The sequence below is a fragment of the Entelurus aequoreus genome, linkage group LG28 (assembly GCF_033978785.1).
Source record: "Entelurus aequoreus isolate RoL-2023_Sb linkage group LG28, RoL_Eaeq_v1.1, whole genome shotgun sequence".
Lineage (NCBI taxonomy): Eukaryota > Metazoa > Chordata > Actinopteri > Syngnathiformes > Syngnathidae > Entelurus > Entelurus aequoreus.
Genome location: NC_084758.1, coordinates 16675383 through 16691800, shown reverse-complemented (window position 1 = coordinate 16691800; position 16418 = coordinate 16675383). Strand labels below are relative to the sequence as shown.

General features: G+C 40.6%; 1 protein-coding gene and 1 gene segment (V, D, J or C); one reads left to right on the top strand and one right to left on the bottom strand.

Moving 5' to 3' along the window:
• The first annotated feature begins 4633 nt into the window (after window positions 1-4633).
• Window positions 4634-9395, top strand: LOC133644910 (Ig kappa chain V region Mem5-like). The segment is given in 3 exon segments: window positions 4634-4744; window positions 4820-5155; window positions 9313-9395. Coding segments are annotated over 3 exon segments (459 nt in total).
• Window positions 9396-13367: 3972 nt separating this feature from the next.
• Window positions 13368-14427, bottom strand: LOC133644908 (uncharacterized). The gene is made up of 5 exons (XM_062039662.1): window positions 14306-14427; window positions 13856-14179; window positions 13668-13781; window positions 13567-13610; window positions 13368-13496 (listed from the first exon to the last, which is right to left on the bottom strand). Exons 1-5 carry the CDS (start codon window positions 14403-14405, stop codon window positions 13368-13370), a joined length of 711 nt encoding a protein of 236 aa, XP_061895646.1. The 5' UTR covers window positions 14406-14427.
• Window positions 14428-16418: the final 1991 nt, after the last annotated feature.

Sequence of the window (16418 nt, the reverse complement as noted above, 5' to 3'; positions counted from 1 at the left end):
CTCTTCAGCATGTACAGGTGCCTACAACTTTTCCACTCAGACTCTTGGACCTGGACAAAATGTCTCTCTGACATGTCCCCGCGGGACAACTGAGAATATTGAACGCTTAATTTGGATCCGACTTGTTTCTGGAACCTATCCTGAAATTTTAGCTACAATGGCATCTTACGGATCAGGACCTGTTGAAAATGGAACATTGAATTCTGGACATCGCATCACAGCCAAAAAAGAACAAGGAACATTTGTTCTGCAAATTAGTCAAGTAGAGAAAAGTGATACGGCGATCTACTACTGTTTAAAAGTGAACTTAGGTCATCTCTTGTTTTTGAAAGGAACATTCCTTCAGGTCACAGGTAAATATGACAACAAATAATTAGAAAACAGTTTAAATTAACAATTGTACATATTTTAATTGTTACATAACATCTGTTTATAGATAACAATGTTAACTTTAAATGAACAAATATTTTATTGTGATGAACATGTTTTTACATGCACTACAAGAAATGTAACCTCTGCATTAACACATCACAGTATTTTTTACCTTCAAGATTTCAACAGAAGTGAATGTCGATCTGTGGAATCAAAGTCACAGAGTGCTGAAAGACTTCAATTTGTCTTGCACTCTTCCCAGAACCAGAACCCTCCGTGTCTGTTGTCCCTGAAGTCCAACCAGGACCGCCTGTGAAGTTGCAGTGCTCAGTCCTCTCCCACTCTGGGAATGACATCTGTCAGGATGGACACAAAGTGTCCTGGTTCAGAACTGGACCAGAAAGTGTCCATCCCAGCTTTGTTTACGCTCATAAGGAATGCAAGAAGATCAAAGATAAGTCCACACAGAAATGTGTCCACACTTTCTCAAAGAACGTCAACTCCTCTGATGCTGGAACTTACTTGTGTGCTGTGGTCACATGTGGGAGGATTTTCATGGGAAATCCAATAAAAGTCAACACTAAAGGTAAATATGAATTGATTTGTATTGATAGATTCATTAAAAGTGTGTTTTCACTAGTGTTTTTTATCAAAACAATCTAGATGGTGGCAACTCTGCTTCAAACAAGTATGTTATAATCGTCTTGAGTGCTGCTTTGGCCTTAAGTTTCATCATGTCAGCCTTCCTCATCAACAAGATCAGGACAAAAAACAGTTTTTCCTGCAAAGGTAAGAAAACAGCACATTAGGAATCATCAATAGGTTGGTCTTTTCTATGATTTATTTTCAATTTTTTTTAGCTGGTCCGCCAACACTCGATGAAACATTCAGTCGCGTCCAGCAGGTAAGAAAAAGTTTGTAGAAAAGTTCTGCATCTTTGTTTTCTTTTTCTTGTAGTGTCTTACATGATTTGTTTCTTTAGAGAGACGAGGACTCTTTGGTTTATTCCGTGCCGACCATTGTTACCAAGAAAACTGGCAGAGCGAGGCAGACAAATAGGAGGGCAGCAGAGGAATTCAGCACGTACGCTGACGTGCGTCTTCAAAACTAAATCCTCCTGCTCTGATTTACCAAAGTATTATCTTAAGAGTTGTATTGACTTTCTGTAAGACTTGGCGCAGTGTGCTGAGAGATGCAAGACCTGTTGATGAAGATAATCCAAAATTTACTATATTTTCAGGTTATAGGCTGCTATTTTGTTTTCACGATTTGAACCCTGCGCTTTATACAATGCTGCGGCCTCTAATAGATATTTAAGGGTTCATAAACTAAATTTGCTCTTTAGCGCCGCCCTCGTGGCTCCCTGGAGCTTTTTAAAAAATGTGTGAAAATGGAAAAGATGGTGGAAAAAATATAATTTTTGTTTTAATATTGTTTTTGTTAGAGAGCAAAAATGACACACACACCTTCTTAATTGCCAGAAATCCCACTGTTTATATTAAACATGCTTCACTGATGAGAGGATTTGGCGAGCAACGTTTTGTCCTACTAATTTGGGCGGCCCTTCAACACACCGTAGTTTGTTTACATGTAGCTGACACTCTTTTTTGGCTCATTTTGAGAAGCAGACCCAACAAAGCAACCAAGAGAGCCGACTCCACCCTCGACCGCCCACCAATATAAACACTTACATCATGTGTTGCCTGCATTGTAAGACTTATGTAAGGCGTTTACTTTTTTGCAGCTCTAGAAGGATTTTTTTTTGTATTTTTGGTCCAATATGGCTTTTTCAACATTTTGGGTTGCCGACCACTGCATTAGTCCAATGAAATTGCCAAAGGGGTTATGGTGGACCAAATAAACTGTTCACAGTAAATCAAAATGCATTCACACTTATTATGGAGAAGTCGCAACAAAATGCACACAACAAAGCTCCAAAGTCAAAGACGAGTTGAAGATTGTGCTTCTTTGAGTTTTGTTTTTGTTTTTTTCAAAAGAGAAACCACAACCACAACCATTTCAAAGCAGCATTTGTGTCAGTAAGTTGGTGTGTCGGGATTTGAAGCGTGGAAGGCAGCTTGAGCAACGTGACCCCAAGATGCAGCCAACAACACGCTATTGCCAACAATTGCCAATAATATTCTTTAATACATCAAAATATAATAAATGCATTCTAGAAGGAGTTGAGGAAAAACAACTCGCAATGAAAACAGGACAAAAGAAGGCAAGTGCAAACGGAATTGTACAAGACACGGACTTCTTTGTTTAAAGAAATAGGCACAGCCAGGCAGAGAAAATTTGAACTTTACAGTACAGATAAGATCAACATTTATTTGTGTTAGCTCAAAGAACAAAGAGGTGCAGAGTGTTTGCATTTACAAAAGAAGGAGCATATATAAATAGATAGATTACTGTACAGATAAATATATTGTACTTTTGCATATGCATCCACTGTTACGGATGTATGTTACATTGTCTTTATAGTCCATCGAGTTAATCAGTTTTTTTGGGGAATTGAGGGGAATATTATGATGTGTTCAAGAGTCTTATGGCCTGAGGGAAGAAGCTGTTACAGAACCTGGAGGTTCTGCTACGGAGGCTGCGGAACCTCTTTCTAGAGTCCAGCAGTGAAAACAGTCCTTGGTGGGGGTGGGAGGAGTCTCTACAGATTTTCTGAGCCCTGGTCAGGCAGCGGATTTTTGCGATCTCCTGGATAGGAGTAAGAGGAGTCCTGATGACCTTTTCCGCCGTCCTCACCACTCTCTGCAGAGACTTTCAGTCGGAGGCACTGCACTCCGGTCCAGACAGAGATGCAGTAGGCTCTCTATAGTGCCTCTGTAGAATGTGGTGGGAATGGGGGGAGGGAGCTGTGTTCTTTTCATCCGACGCAAAAAGTGCATGCGCTGCTGAGCTCTTTTTATATGAGCTCCGGTGTGTAGGGATCAGGTTAGATTGACAGTTATCTGCACCCCCAGGAACTTGGTGCTGCTCACCATCTCCACTGCTGTGCCGTTGATGAAGAGTGGAGTGTGGCTGGACTGGTGCCTCCTGAAGTCGACGATGATCTCTTTGGTCTTGTCGACGTTCAGGACCAGGTTGTTGGTTCTGCAATAGTCAACCAGATGTTTCACCTCCTCCCTGTAGTCCATGTTGTTATTGTCACGGATAAGGCCCACTACTGTCGTGTCGTCCGCATACGATGTGGTTAGTAGTGGACCTGGCGCAGCAGTCATGGGTCATCAGTGTGAACAGCAGTGGACTCAGGACGCAGCCCTGGGGGAAGCTCAGGGAGATGGCACTGGAGGTGTTGTTGCCCACTCTCACTGACTGGGGTCTGTCTGTGAGGAAGTCAAGTGAAGTGAAGTGAATTACATTTATATAGCGCTTTTTCTCAAGTGACTCAAAGCGCTTTACATTGTGAAACCCAATATCTAAGTTACATTTAAACCAGTGTGGGTGGCACTGGGAGCAGGTGGGTAAAGTGTCTTGCCCAAGGACACAACGGCAGTGACTAGGATGGCGGAAGCGGGGATCGAACCTGCAACCCTCAAGTTGCTGGCACGGCCGCTCTACCAACCGAGCTATACCGCCCCTGCAGCCAGTTGCATGGTGGGGTGCTGAATCCAAGGGGGGCCAGTTTGCTCACTAGGTTCGCGGGATTCTGAAGTCCAGAAACAACATCCGCACGTGTGTATCCTTTCCTTCCAGATGTTCTAAGCTCAGGTGGAGTGCAGAAATGAACCACAGGGAGAATGAGACAGCGCCTGACCTAAATAGGAAACTGTTTGGCAACCGGTTGCAGGTGTGTCCTGGTTGCCAATCAGGCAGCGTGCGTGTTGGAACTGAATCTCTGTCACTCTGAAATAATGCAGTGTTGTTTACATGCACTTTATGTATGAGACCTTTTTGGTCGTGAAAACCAATGTGTCTGTTTTCATGGAGCTTATGTTTCAATGTTTTAATCCTTTGTCATCTATATTAATTCAACCTGTGAAAATTGCTTGACAAATGAAAAAACACGAACAAAAGGGTAAAAGCAGGCCAACTTCTGAATAGACAAATTAGGTAGTCAACATTCAAAGTGTAGAAAATACATTTTTATATCCATGCACAAAATACTTCGACCTGCACTTTTCTTGCATCTCAGGATAGTTGTTTTTTCTGTTTGTTTTAGACTCACAAGTGAGCGTATAGTCACGTACGCTTGGTAAAAATGGGTCAGTAGTTTGAAAAAAAAAATGCAGTGGAAATACATTTTTCGCATTTCAGCCTAACACCATTGTCTCTGACTTGCAAACCTCCTCGAGACTTAGTGGAAAGACGATCACAACGATGGCGGAGCTGACTGCACTTGTGCTTCTCGGCGCATTGGGTGAGTTTAGGCACCTCCGTTTTGTATTTTCCACTTTTTCCTGCATATTTACTCTTCTTCTGTCTTTTTCTTCAGTTCTGAGTCAATCCTACGTTCCGATAACACTGAGCCTGGTGGAAGTTGGCGTTAACGTCACTTTGGCATGCCCGCGCCACGACGATAGAGGTGACATATTTTACTGGTACAAGATGAAATTCGGCTCAATGGTCCAAACCATTGTGGAGGGGTATTTCGGGGAAATGTCCCTTCGAGGACCGTTCAAGGACGGAAGATTTGTGAGCGCGCATACGGGTGACATGTACGTTTTAAACATCACAAACGTACACAAAGACGATGAAGCGATGTACACCTGCCAAGCTGGGACCTCATACAACATGGTGTTCACCGGTGGCACGCATCTGGTGGTGAAAGGTGAATATACAGTACAATATACACTTGTAAAGTACATAATGTCATGGCTGTCTTGAGTTTCCAATCATTTCTACAACTCTTATTTGTTTGTGATAGAGTGATTGGAGCACATATTTGTTGGGGGGGAGGAGTATATTTATAGGTAGAATTCCCTGAAATTAAAGTATTTCTCATATATATATATATATATATATATATATATATATATATATATATATATATATATATATATATATATATATATATATATATAGTACAGTACAGAGTAATGAAAACACAGTTGTTCTACTAACTGTACTGTACTTGCTGCTTAGATAAAAAAAAAACAATTACATTTCACTATTTCAGTAGCCTTTGTTCTACCATTTGAGTACTGGCGAGCGATCTCTGAATCCGGGATCATATCCTTCACGGATTTGTTGAAAATGAGAACGGGATGTTGCTTGCAAGGTGGCCCATAATACTGCGTTGCCGCCGCCTTGTGCTTCTCTGACCATTCATGAGTGACTATATCCATTCGGCCACCGTGTTATGGGTTATAGATAAACCTATGGATAACGGAGACATATATAATAGTCTCCTTTTCAGATGAGAGGACGCTAAAGGCAGTGCCTTTAAGGTACGCCCCCAATATTGTTGTCTGGGTGGAAATCAGGAGAATGGTTGTCCCGGGAGATTTTAGGGAGAGCCACTGAAATTCAGGAGTCTCCTGGAAAATTCGGGAGGGTTGGCAAGTATTTTTTATTTTTATTTTTTTTAATTTTTTTTTAATTTTTTTTTTTTTTTATAATGTCCTGCCCAGCTTCTCGGGCAAATCATATAGTAGATGTAGATGCCCATATCGGCTGTTCAGATTTACTTTACAAAAGAGAAGTGTAGGATACTTCTCTTGTTGCCTTACTTGTATTTTGACTTTATTAAATGTATTTATATTATCATTTGGTGCAGCCGGGCCGGAGCAGGAGGGGATAGAAAGAGACAAAAAGGAAGACAGAGGGGGGAATTGTGGGGACAAGAGGGGGATTAGACAGAGAGACAAAAACAACAACAGCAAACACAACAACAACAACAACAACAGAGCAACATCAGCAAATACTACATGTACAAATATGATGGTAAAAGTAATAGCAAATAAGCAGTTAGCGAAAATTTAAAAATAAAAAAAAATAAAAAATTACAGAAATGACAATGAGCATTATTACACTAAAAATGGAGCAATATGAATACCAATAGAAATAGTGCTATTGATAATAAACAATACCAGTACTTTACCTTTATTATCAACAATACAATTGTTCAAATGCAACAATACTTATACGTAATGATAACTTGAGATACGAAAGAATGCAGAAAAATGGAGGGGAAGAAAGAGAAGCAACCTTAACCTTGTAGATTGTTATAGTAACAATAGGTTAAGCTTTGTCAGTGTGCCATGTGTTATACCCAGTTTACCCTAGGGCAACAACGTTAATATATGTTTGATGAAACGTGATTATGTGCATGAGTGTATGTGTGCATATGTACTTGTATATGTACAGTATGTGTACTTGTACAATGAATGTATATGTACAGTATGTGTAAAAGTGTGTACAGCGAATGTATATGTACAGTATGTGTATACAGTATGTGTGTTTCAACAGTGAATGTATATGTACAGTATGTGTAAATGTGTGTTTGTACAGTGAATGTATATGTACAGTATGTGTAAATGTGTGTTTGTACAGTGAATGTATATGTACAGTATGTGTATGTGTGTGTTTGTACAGTGAATGTATATGTACAGTATGTGTAAATGTGTGTTTGTACAGTGAATGTATATGTACAGTATATGTATGTGTGTGTTTGTACAGTGAATGTATGTGTAGTATGTGTATGTGTGTGTTTGTACAGTGAATGTATATGTACAGTATGTGTATATGTATGTTTTTACAGTGAATGTATATGTACAGTATGTGTATACAGTATGTTTGTATAATGAATGTGCGTGTGGATGTACGAACTTTGAGTGTGTAAATATGTACTGTATTTATTTGTATATGTATGTGGGAACATAGGTACCTATGTATGTCTGTATGTATGTGTGTGAGTATATGTGAATTTGCATGTACAATACATTTGACTCCCAGTGTGTGCGGGAGCCAGAGTACGGCCCCAGCCTCCCCGAGAACCCATCCCACAAACAGTAGGTGTGGTGCCCAGGGAACCAGGGGCCACCGCCCCCACGCAGCCAAGCCGGACAGCGACAGGAACCCCAGAGCCTGGCCCACCGTGCCGCCCACAAGGGCCAGCAGCAGGCCGCAGACAGACGCACCCGGCAGAGGACAAGGCACGAGAAAAACAGTGTAGTTACAGTTCCATGGTTTAATAGTATTGTTGATTTTCTGTCTATCCTTCCAGTCAGGGGTTTATTTCTTCTGTTTATATCTGCATTCGCCGATGTATTGTCGTGGAGATAAAAGACACTGTGAATGTCCATTTCGCATTCTCGACTCTCATTTTCAAGAGGATATAGTATCCGAGGTGGTTTAAAATACAAATCCGTGATCCACAATAGAAAAAGGAGAAAGTGTGGAATCCAATGAGCCAGCTTATACCTAAGTCAGAGCGAAAAAAGATGCGTCCTGCACTGCACTCTAGTCTTCACTCTCACGTTCGTCATCCACAAATCTTTCATCCTGGCTCAAATTAATGGGGTAATCGTCGCTTCCTCGGTCCGAATCTCTTTTGCTGCTGGTGTAAACAATGGGGAAATGTGAGGAGCCTTTCAACCTGTGACGTCACGCTACTTCCGGTTCAGGCAAGGCTTTTTTTATCAGCGACCAAAAGTTGCGAACTTTATCGTCGATGTTCTCTACTAAATCCTTTCAGCAAAAATACGGCAATATCGCAAAATGATCAAGTATATTTTAAAAAATCATTTCAGTAGGCCTTTAACATTTCAATGTAATAACATTTAGATGTAGATTTAACACTTGGATTTCATATTTAGATTTAATGTTTGGATTTAACATTGAGAGCTGGATTTTATCATTTAGATTTCACTTCGAGATTTAACATTTAGATTAACATTTGCGTTTAACGTTTATTCATGTTTATATTTATATTAAACACTAATATTTATTGTGGTTCGTGTACCTTCCGTTCATTCTATTTCCAATTCTTAACTGCAAATCAAACAACACCTTTCGGGCCATTTTTTTAAATTTTCATTTCTGTTAAGTTAAGTATTTATTTTATATATATATATATATGAAATACTTAAATTTCAGTGAATTCTAGCTATAAATATACTCCCCCCCCCCCCCCCAAAATCTTCCGAATTTGGAAGTCTCACGGTTTGCAAGTATGGGATAAGCAGTTGAAGATAGATGGATAAATCTCAGAAATACAAAAAAAAACATTTACATGCCTGAACAACACAAAACAAATAGAGCGTGTCAATATGTGGAGTAAAACAATCCAAGTATTACATTACGTCCTCTGCAGTGGACATTTGTTTTTGGTCTTTTGTTAAACTCACACTTTTCAGGGGGGGAAAAAAGGCCCTGTTATGCAGTACACAAAGGTCCACCACACAGGACGTTGGTTCTCAGGTTGATGGTGGAGGTGTTGACAAAGCATGATGAGGAAGCAGAACTAGATTAGGATAGCTTTATTGTCAGTGCACTTTAAAACAAAAATAAAACAAAACTGTTCTTTTCTCTCTCTATCAGAAGACGTGCATGTTAAACACAGGAAGTGAACAAACTTGCATGAGACAGCGAGAAGGGCTGGGCTTTATTAAGCTCTGCGTCTTCCTCCTCCTTTACTCACATGTTCACTTCGTCCGACTTCAATAAAATCAACACCTGCACGATGTTCAGATTTCATTCGGTTTGAAGACGCAACAAAGAAGAGCAGAAAGTTGAACCCTTTCCTCTCGCTGTGTTCTTGCTACTTCCTGTTGCGGTCCGACTCGCTGCCGTCATCAAACTGCTTTGCTCTCTTGGTATTAGTCTGAAGTTAGAATTTGGCTTCTGCGATAATAACTTCAGAGTGTGAATGGTTTTGTCCCGCGGACTCCAAGGGGCAAGCAAGGCGCGCTGAATCCAACTGTTGGTTACTTTATTGTGTAAGGTTGTGTTGCAGTCCTAAGATGCACTCTTCTTGTGTTGCAGAACAAGACGTGAAAGCAGCTGCCGTTTTGCTGAGTGCTCTGCTGGCCTCCTTCGCTGTTGTGGTCACTGTTTTAGTTGCTTAACTTGTATTTTATTTTTACCAACAGTAGTATTTTTTGTCTAATTTCATACACATCATTTTGTAAAGGAACATTTGCTTTTTTTTTCCAAGATGGCGCTGCTGTAGTGGCTGCTGGTGGCAGGAGCTCATCCTTTTGTGTTCCTGATGTTTCCCTCTTGTTTGCATGTGTTTTGTTTTTGCCTTTTGGTTCGGGACCCTTTGGGACTTTTGGGACTTCTGAGGTGCTTTTTTGTGAACTTCTGGATCTACCTCCCGGGATCCTTTTGGTCACTGAGACCAGCTGCTGGGTCTATGCCACACCAGAGTCCGTTTGGAGAGACTGGAGGGGATGCGGATGAAGAGACAGGGCTGCGGAGCTGGGACGGACAAGCTTCACAGTGTCTTGGCTGAATGAGCAGGTATCGGACACCTCGGTCTCCTTGGACGTATCTTTGCTCATCCATGCGGACTGGACACTGGCCGAGAGTTGGTGGGCGGCCGAGGGTGGAGTCGGCTCTCTTGTTTGCTTTGTTGGGTCTGCTCCTGTCTCTGGCCATGCTCCCCCCACCCCAGCAGACGATGGCGTGGAACACCGCAGAGGCCACCACAGTGTATATGTTTTTGTTGTTGTTTTTTTCCTTTTGTGGCTGTGTGTAGAAGTGGCTGGTTGCATCACATGTTCATGTGTGCTAAGGCTATGAGTTTTTGTTTTTCCTTGGCCTCAGTCTGGACCCCCTCTCCAGGGGCCCAGGCTTAGACTGAATATTTTCTTTTCTCGCCGGAAGTTGGCAGACCCATCAGCAATCCTGTAATGTTGGTCTGCTCTTGAATGGGATTAATCTGAAAATCTTAATTCCCCCTCGGGGATTATTAAAGTATTTCGGATTCTGATCCTTTAAAAATGTAATTCATGAAACAGTAGATTCGGCTGTGCTTGCCAAAAATGCTAAGACACGGAGAAGACGTAGGATTAAATAAACTCTGCTTCTTCTTCTTTGTTTTGGACGTGTTGAGTTGTGCAAGTGTAAACATGTGATGCACTTCAATGTAACTTTGACAACCATGTTTACTAAACCATTACCAAACACCACGACTGTATGAAGATAATAAACCATTCATTTGTCTTTAAGGGGTCCTATTATCCAAAACCACATTTCATACCTGTTTGTTCTGTTTTTGTGTATTTGGCATCTTCATAAGTCCCAAAAATTTGAAATTAAACCATGGAGGCATGGCAGAGATGTTTATAAAACAATCTTTCCTGAGCCGTTTGGAATTTGAAACATTAGTAAGTGCTTCGAGCTTTGTGTGAGTTGTAGTCCAAAGTTGAAGTCAGTAAATTCCTTTACTTTCCCTATCCTCTTGTTGCGGGGCACACTGGCTCGTACATGCACATGCGTCCGCCGCTGTTCTCACTTCTAATACAAATTAAGAGTATAGTTCTGTCAGTAGACTCCATATGGAAGCGCTAAAAACTACAACATGGCTGACAGGGAGGAGACACAGTTGATTGAGGAAGGCCTCGGCACGTAAATAAGACCGACCATCCTGAAGAGACGGTCAGAAAGTGGCTTGAAGATGGTCTGTAAAATATCATCCACGCAACATTTTTTACCAAAAGCACCACCATTACATGTTATGTAGACCACAATGTTAAAAAAAAAAATCCCCTTTTCAATACCTGTGTGTACAAGTCCAGCATGAGCATAATTTCTTGGGCAATAATAGATAGATAAAAAACATATAAACAATAATAATCCATCTTAAAATACTGCTGTTCCAAGCACAGTATAAAGTACACTGCTATGCATCTAGCGTGGTCCAAAAAAAATATAGGGGCCTACTGCGACCTATGAACAAGGACACTCACAGTTTCATTTTTCATCAGCTTCTCACTCACACACACTGCAACCACACATGCGTGTAAACACATATAGAAGTATGAAAATGTTTCTCCCTCTTACACACACACACACACACACACACTCACACACACACACACACACACACACACACACACACACACACACACACACACACACACGCACACACACACGCACACACACGCACACACACACGCACACACACTCTTCCGGCCGTCTGACTAAAAAAAAATGGCTGCACATCATCCTTTTCTTCCTGTGCAAGTGTATGGTAAACAATTACTTAGACCTCAGTACAAAATGGACAATAAAAACAATGTTTTAATTGTTTTCATTTATTGACTCACTCCTTTCCACATGTTACATTTCCTGCGCCAGGTTTGATGTTCCACCAAATATTATAAAACATCATTGTAAAAAGTGGGAGGAGGGGTAAAAATCTACACTTTCAAAATGTGTATTTCCAAGTATTTCAATGAGTGCCAATGGTAGTTAAAGGTACGTTCAAACATGTCACGTTTGTTTGGGTTGAAAGCACTTTTGGTGTGTTTGTGATCCTGGTACATATAATCGCACTTGACCAAACAAACCTGGTTCAGTGCAGTTATCTGAACCCTGGTGTGCACCACAACGAGTGTACCACTTGAGCTAAAATGTGAACTCTACGCACACCAATATAAAATATGAAAATAGCCTACATTTTCTACCTGAAGACGGCGTTCTTGTTTGGAATATTTGAGTTATGTCACGTAATATGTTATGCAATCAAGTACTTACTTTATGCATATGTTCTTTACTGTACTGCCTTAGGTCACATGACAAAAATAAATGTTTAATGTAAAGGCCAAGTACCGTATTTTCCGGACCATAGGGCGCACTGCCGATGAGCGGGTCGGGTCTATTTTCATATATAGGGCGCACTAAAGTTTTTCTAAATGTAAAAGACTTCCTTGTGGTCTACATAACATGTAATGATGGTCTTTTGGTCAAAATGTTGCCTAGATGATGTTTTATAATCCATCTTCAAGTCGCTTTCTGGCAGTCACTTTAGGATGCACCGTTTTGTGGGCGGTCTTATTTACGTGGCTCACCTTCGGCAGCGTCTTCTCCCCGTCATCTTTGTTGTAGCGGTGTAGCGTGCAAGGACGGGAGTGGAAAAAGTGTCAAAAGATGGAGGTAACTGTTTTAATGACATTCAGTCTTTACTTCAATCAACAACGAAGCAGCATCTTCTCATCCGTGGCTCACGAGTGCAATAACAAAGCCGGAAAATTGTCCGACTGGAACTCTCTAATAGCTAAAGTTCCTTGAGTGAATAATGTAAACTCACTACACCGGTATGTTTTGGTGCTTTCATGGCGAGTTTACTGACAGATATATATAATTAAGAACTTTAGACTACTTTTTATTATAAATGGCAACAGCGGAGGACAAATGTCCCATAACAAGAAGATAGAGAACAAGAAGAAGCTTATTGACTACTTTGTCGGCACGGACTACAAAGACGGAAGCGCGCAATTTTTCTGAATTTATGCAGATCCCAAATACACATCAGCAGGTACCAGAAGGTCAGAAAAGTTGCTTTTGCATAATATTGTCAAACAAAACACCAGATATTATGTCTTCCATTATACACACACCATAATAATATTTGTATGTTGAAGCGGCTTTATGTTGCGTTCTCCTACAATCCCTAGACTCAGAGCCATCTGGGAACGTAACATAAATCGTCCGGGATTTTGATGGATATTTGAGAACCGTGTGTAATGTTCTCTATTTTCAATGGAACATATAAAATGTTTGTGTTTACTTGAGTCACATTGCAGTCTACACGTCTTTTGTGTGACTGCCATCTACTGGTCACACTTATCATTTCACCATTTACCAAATAAAATAGCTTCGAGGTCGGTAAGCACAACCAAAATTATTCCGCACATAAGGCACACTGTCGAGTTTTGAGAAACTGAAAGGATTTTAAGTGCGCCTTGTAGTTTGAAAAATATGGTACCTTTTCATTTAGCTTATGGTCGCTGTGAACCCAGATCAATACAAACTAATTTCCTGAGCCTCTTTGCAGTATTAAAACATTTGGATTTTGTGACGTGAGGATGTCAGTTTCGAAAACACACGTCAGCGTAGGTGGTCATTTCCTCTGCTGCTTTTTCTTTTGTCTGCCTCGCCTTGGCAGTTTTCCTGGTGACGATGGTCGGCACGGTGTAAACCAAAGAGTCCTCGTCTCTCTAAGGGAAACACGTCATGTGTGACATTAAAAAGAAAAACTAAGCAAAGTGCACAACATTTCCTTCTTACCTGCTGGATGCAACTGGACGTTTCATCGAGTATTTGTGGACCAGCTGAAAATTGGAGACGAAGCTTAATAGATCCATCAAATAATGTGCATTTTCAGTTACCTTTGCAGCAACAACATTTCGTTGTCCTGATCTTGTGGATGAGGAAGGCTGACATGATGAAACTTAAGGCCAAAGCAACACTCAAAACACTCCAAAACAGATCTCTTGGGAGACCTGGTTGTGAAATGCTGAAGTAAATTTTTATAGGATCCAACACTTTGAATTTGTCCATACTGATGACCATTTACCTTTAATGATGACTTCTACTGGATTTCCCATGAAAATCCTCCCACATGTGACCAGGGCACACATGTAAATCCCAGCATCGGAGGAGCTGAGGGTCTTTGAGAAAGTGTGGAAGCAATTCTGCGTGGAGTTATCCTTGATCTTCTTGCATTCGTCATGAGTGAAAACAAAGCTGGGATGGACGCTGCCCGGTCCAGTTCTGAACCAGGACACTTTGGGTCCATCCTGACAGGTTTCATTCCCAGAGTGGGAGAGGACTGAGCACTGCAACTTCACAGGTGGTCCAGGTTGGACTTCAGAGAAAACAGACACGAAGGGTTCTGGTTCTGGGAAGAGTGCAAGACAAATTGAAGTCTTTTAGCACTCTGTGACCAGTCAAGTTACCATCGTTATCAGACGGTATGTAACACTTAAAGTATGAACAATTGTTGTATTGTCTCTGTTATATTTACCTGTAACTTGAAGAAATATCCCATTCAAAAACATCCAGTTACCTAAATGTATTCTTAAACAATAGTAGATCGCCGTATCACTTTTCTCCAATTGATTCATTTGTAGATCAAAAGTTTCTTGTTCTTTTTTGGCTGTGATGCGAGGTCCAGTCTTTAATGTTCCATGTTTATCAGGACCGAACTCTATATATGACAGTGCGACTAAAGCTTCAGGAAAGTTTCCGGAAGCAAGTCGGAGCCAAAATAAATATTCGTACTCTGAATTTTTCTCCAGGACACATGTTAAAGAGGCATTTTGTCCAAGTCCAACAGTCTGTGTGGAAAAGGTGTAAGCACCTGTACATGCTGAAGAGAAAAAGAAGACATATTAATAAGAGTCATGTACAGTATGAACATGTCTCCATTGGAACTGAGCATGGACTTACCTCCACTTTGGAGCAGGAGCAGCAGATGAAGCACGATCCACATTTTCTCCTCTCGTTTGACCAAGTGAACATCAGACCATCTAGACAGCATCTTAAGATTATTGACAGGAACCACATCATACCAAATGGGAGGGAGTTATTTCACAGCGACCTCATTGGCCGCCATCTGTGTCACCTCTACCTCAGTGGAAGTGTGTCAGCCAAAACTTTCCAGTCTGTTTGTGCTATATTTTCAAAGTGTGTTTTTTTTGGTTCACTACGTTTACACTTAGACTTCCTTCATTGTCATTCAAATTCAAACTTCACAGTACAGATAACAACATTTTGTTGCATTAGCTCGTGGTAGTGCAGGTTTGTTAACTATGCAGTCTTTCCGTGGCAAAGAAAAACCTTATTTGTCTTTGCAGATTTTTGTCTGTCAATAAACCATACCTGGGCAAATTAAGGCCCAGAGGCCACATGCGGCCCGTTAAGCTTTTCAATCTGGCCCGCCGGACATTCCCAAATATTTTTTTTAGATCTTTAAGATGGAAATTGTAGCTGCCATTATGATCTGCAGTGATGTTTTCAAATTACCATGAGTCTTGAACTATACAACGTATTTCAATGGTTGGAATCTGCGCTTTTGCATGATATTTTAGTGACTAGTGTTGTCCTGATACCTTGATGATTTTGATACTTTTCGGTACTTTTCTATACTTTTCTAAATAAAGGGGACCAGAAAAAATTGCATTATTGGCTTTATTTTAACAAAAAATCTTAGGGTGTGGCGGACCGGTACTTTTTAGGTACCGAATAAGATTCATTAGTATCGCGGTACTATAATAATACCCGTATACCGTATACTATGGTAATCTACGTCACAGCAGGTCAGACGAGGCACCAAGCAGTGTGGGTGGGGAGCGTTTCCACAGAGTGTTTCCAGAGCGGCCAGCCTGAAATGCGGGTGTCAGGGACAGACGTGGAAGGAGATTTTTACAAGAAAGTTCTAAAGCTTAGTGATATATCAGATGTATCAGATTGTAGATGATTTTGTTTTTTTACCCTTCACCTTCATATTTCGCTGTGTTTGTTGCATTTTTGTTGCATTTGGCTTGATTGTAAAATATGTCGATTGAGAAGGGGTGTGACGTTCATACGTTCTCAATATTCAGGGTTTTATCGTTCATAGAAAAAAATAACATTCCATTCCGTTTTTAAGGCGGTCTGTCATAACATTTTTAGCATTCAATCAGACTTTATTGTGAGGTTTTGTATTAGTTTTCCTAAAAATAGATATACCGGCCCCCAGACACATTTTTTTCTCTAAATTTGGCCCCCGAGTCAAAATGAATGCCCAGGCCTGCAATAAACCAAAAATCTATGTGATATTTATGCTAGATTTTGCTAAAAAAATAAAAAACATAAGTCAATTTCATTTTCTTTGGTAACAAAATGAAATAATTTAAATTTGAAAACCAGTAAACATCCACCCATTATTTTAACACTCCTTTAAAAGGCCTTTCAGCCAAAAGGGCGTCCCTTTGGAATAGGTTTTGCTCCAAAATCAATGCAAAATCAGTTAACTAACTCATGACGTGTCACATGACAAGGTAACATTGGCGCATCTTTATGAACATCAGTTTCACAAAGACACATTATGTAACGGTACAGTGGAGAAGGAGACGGCACACATCATTCTTAATACA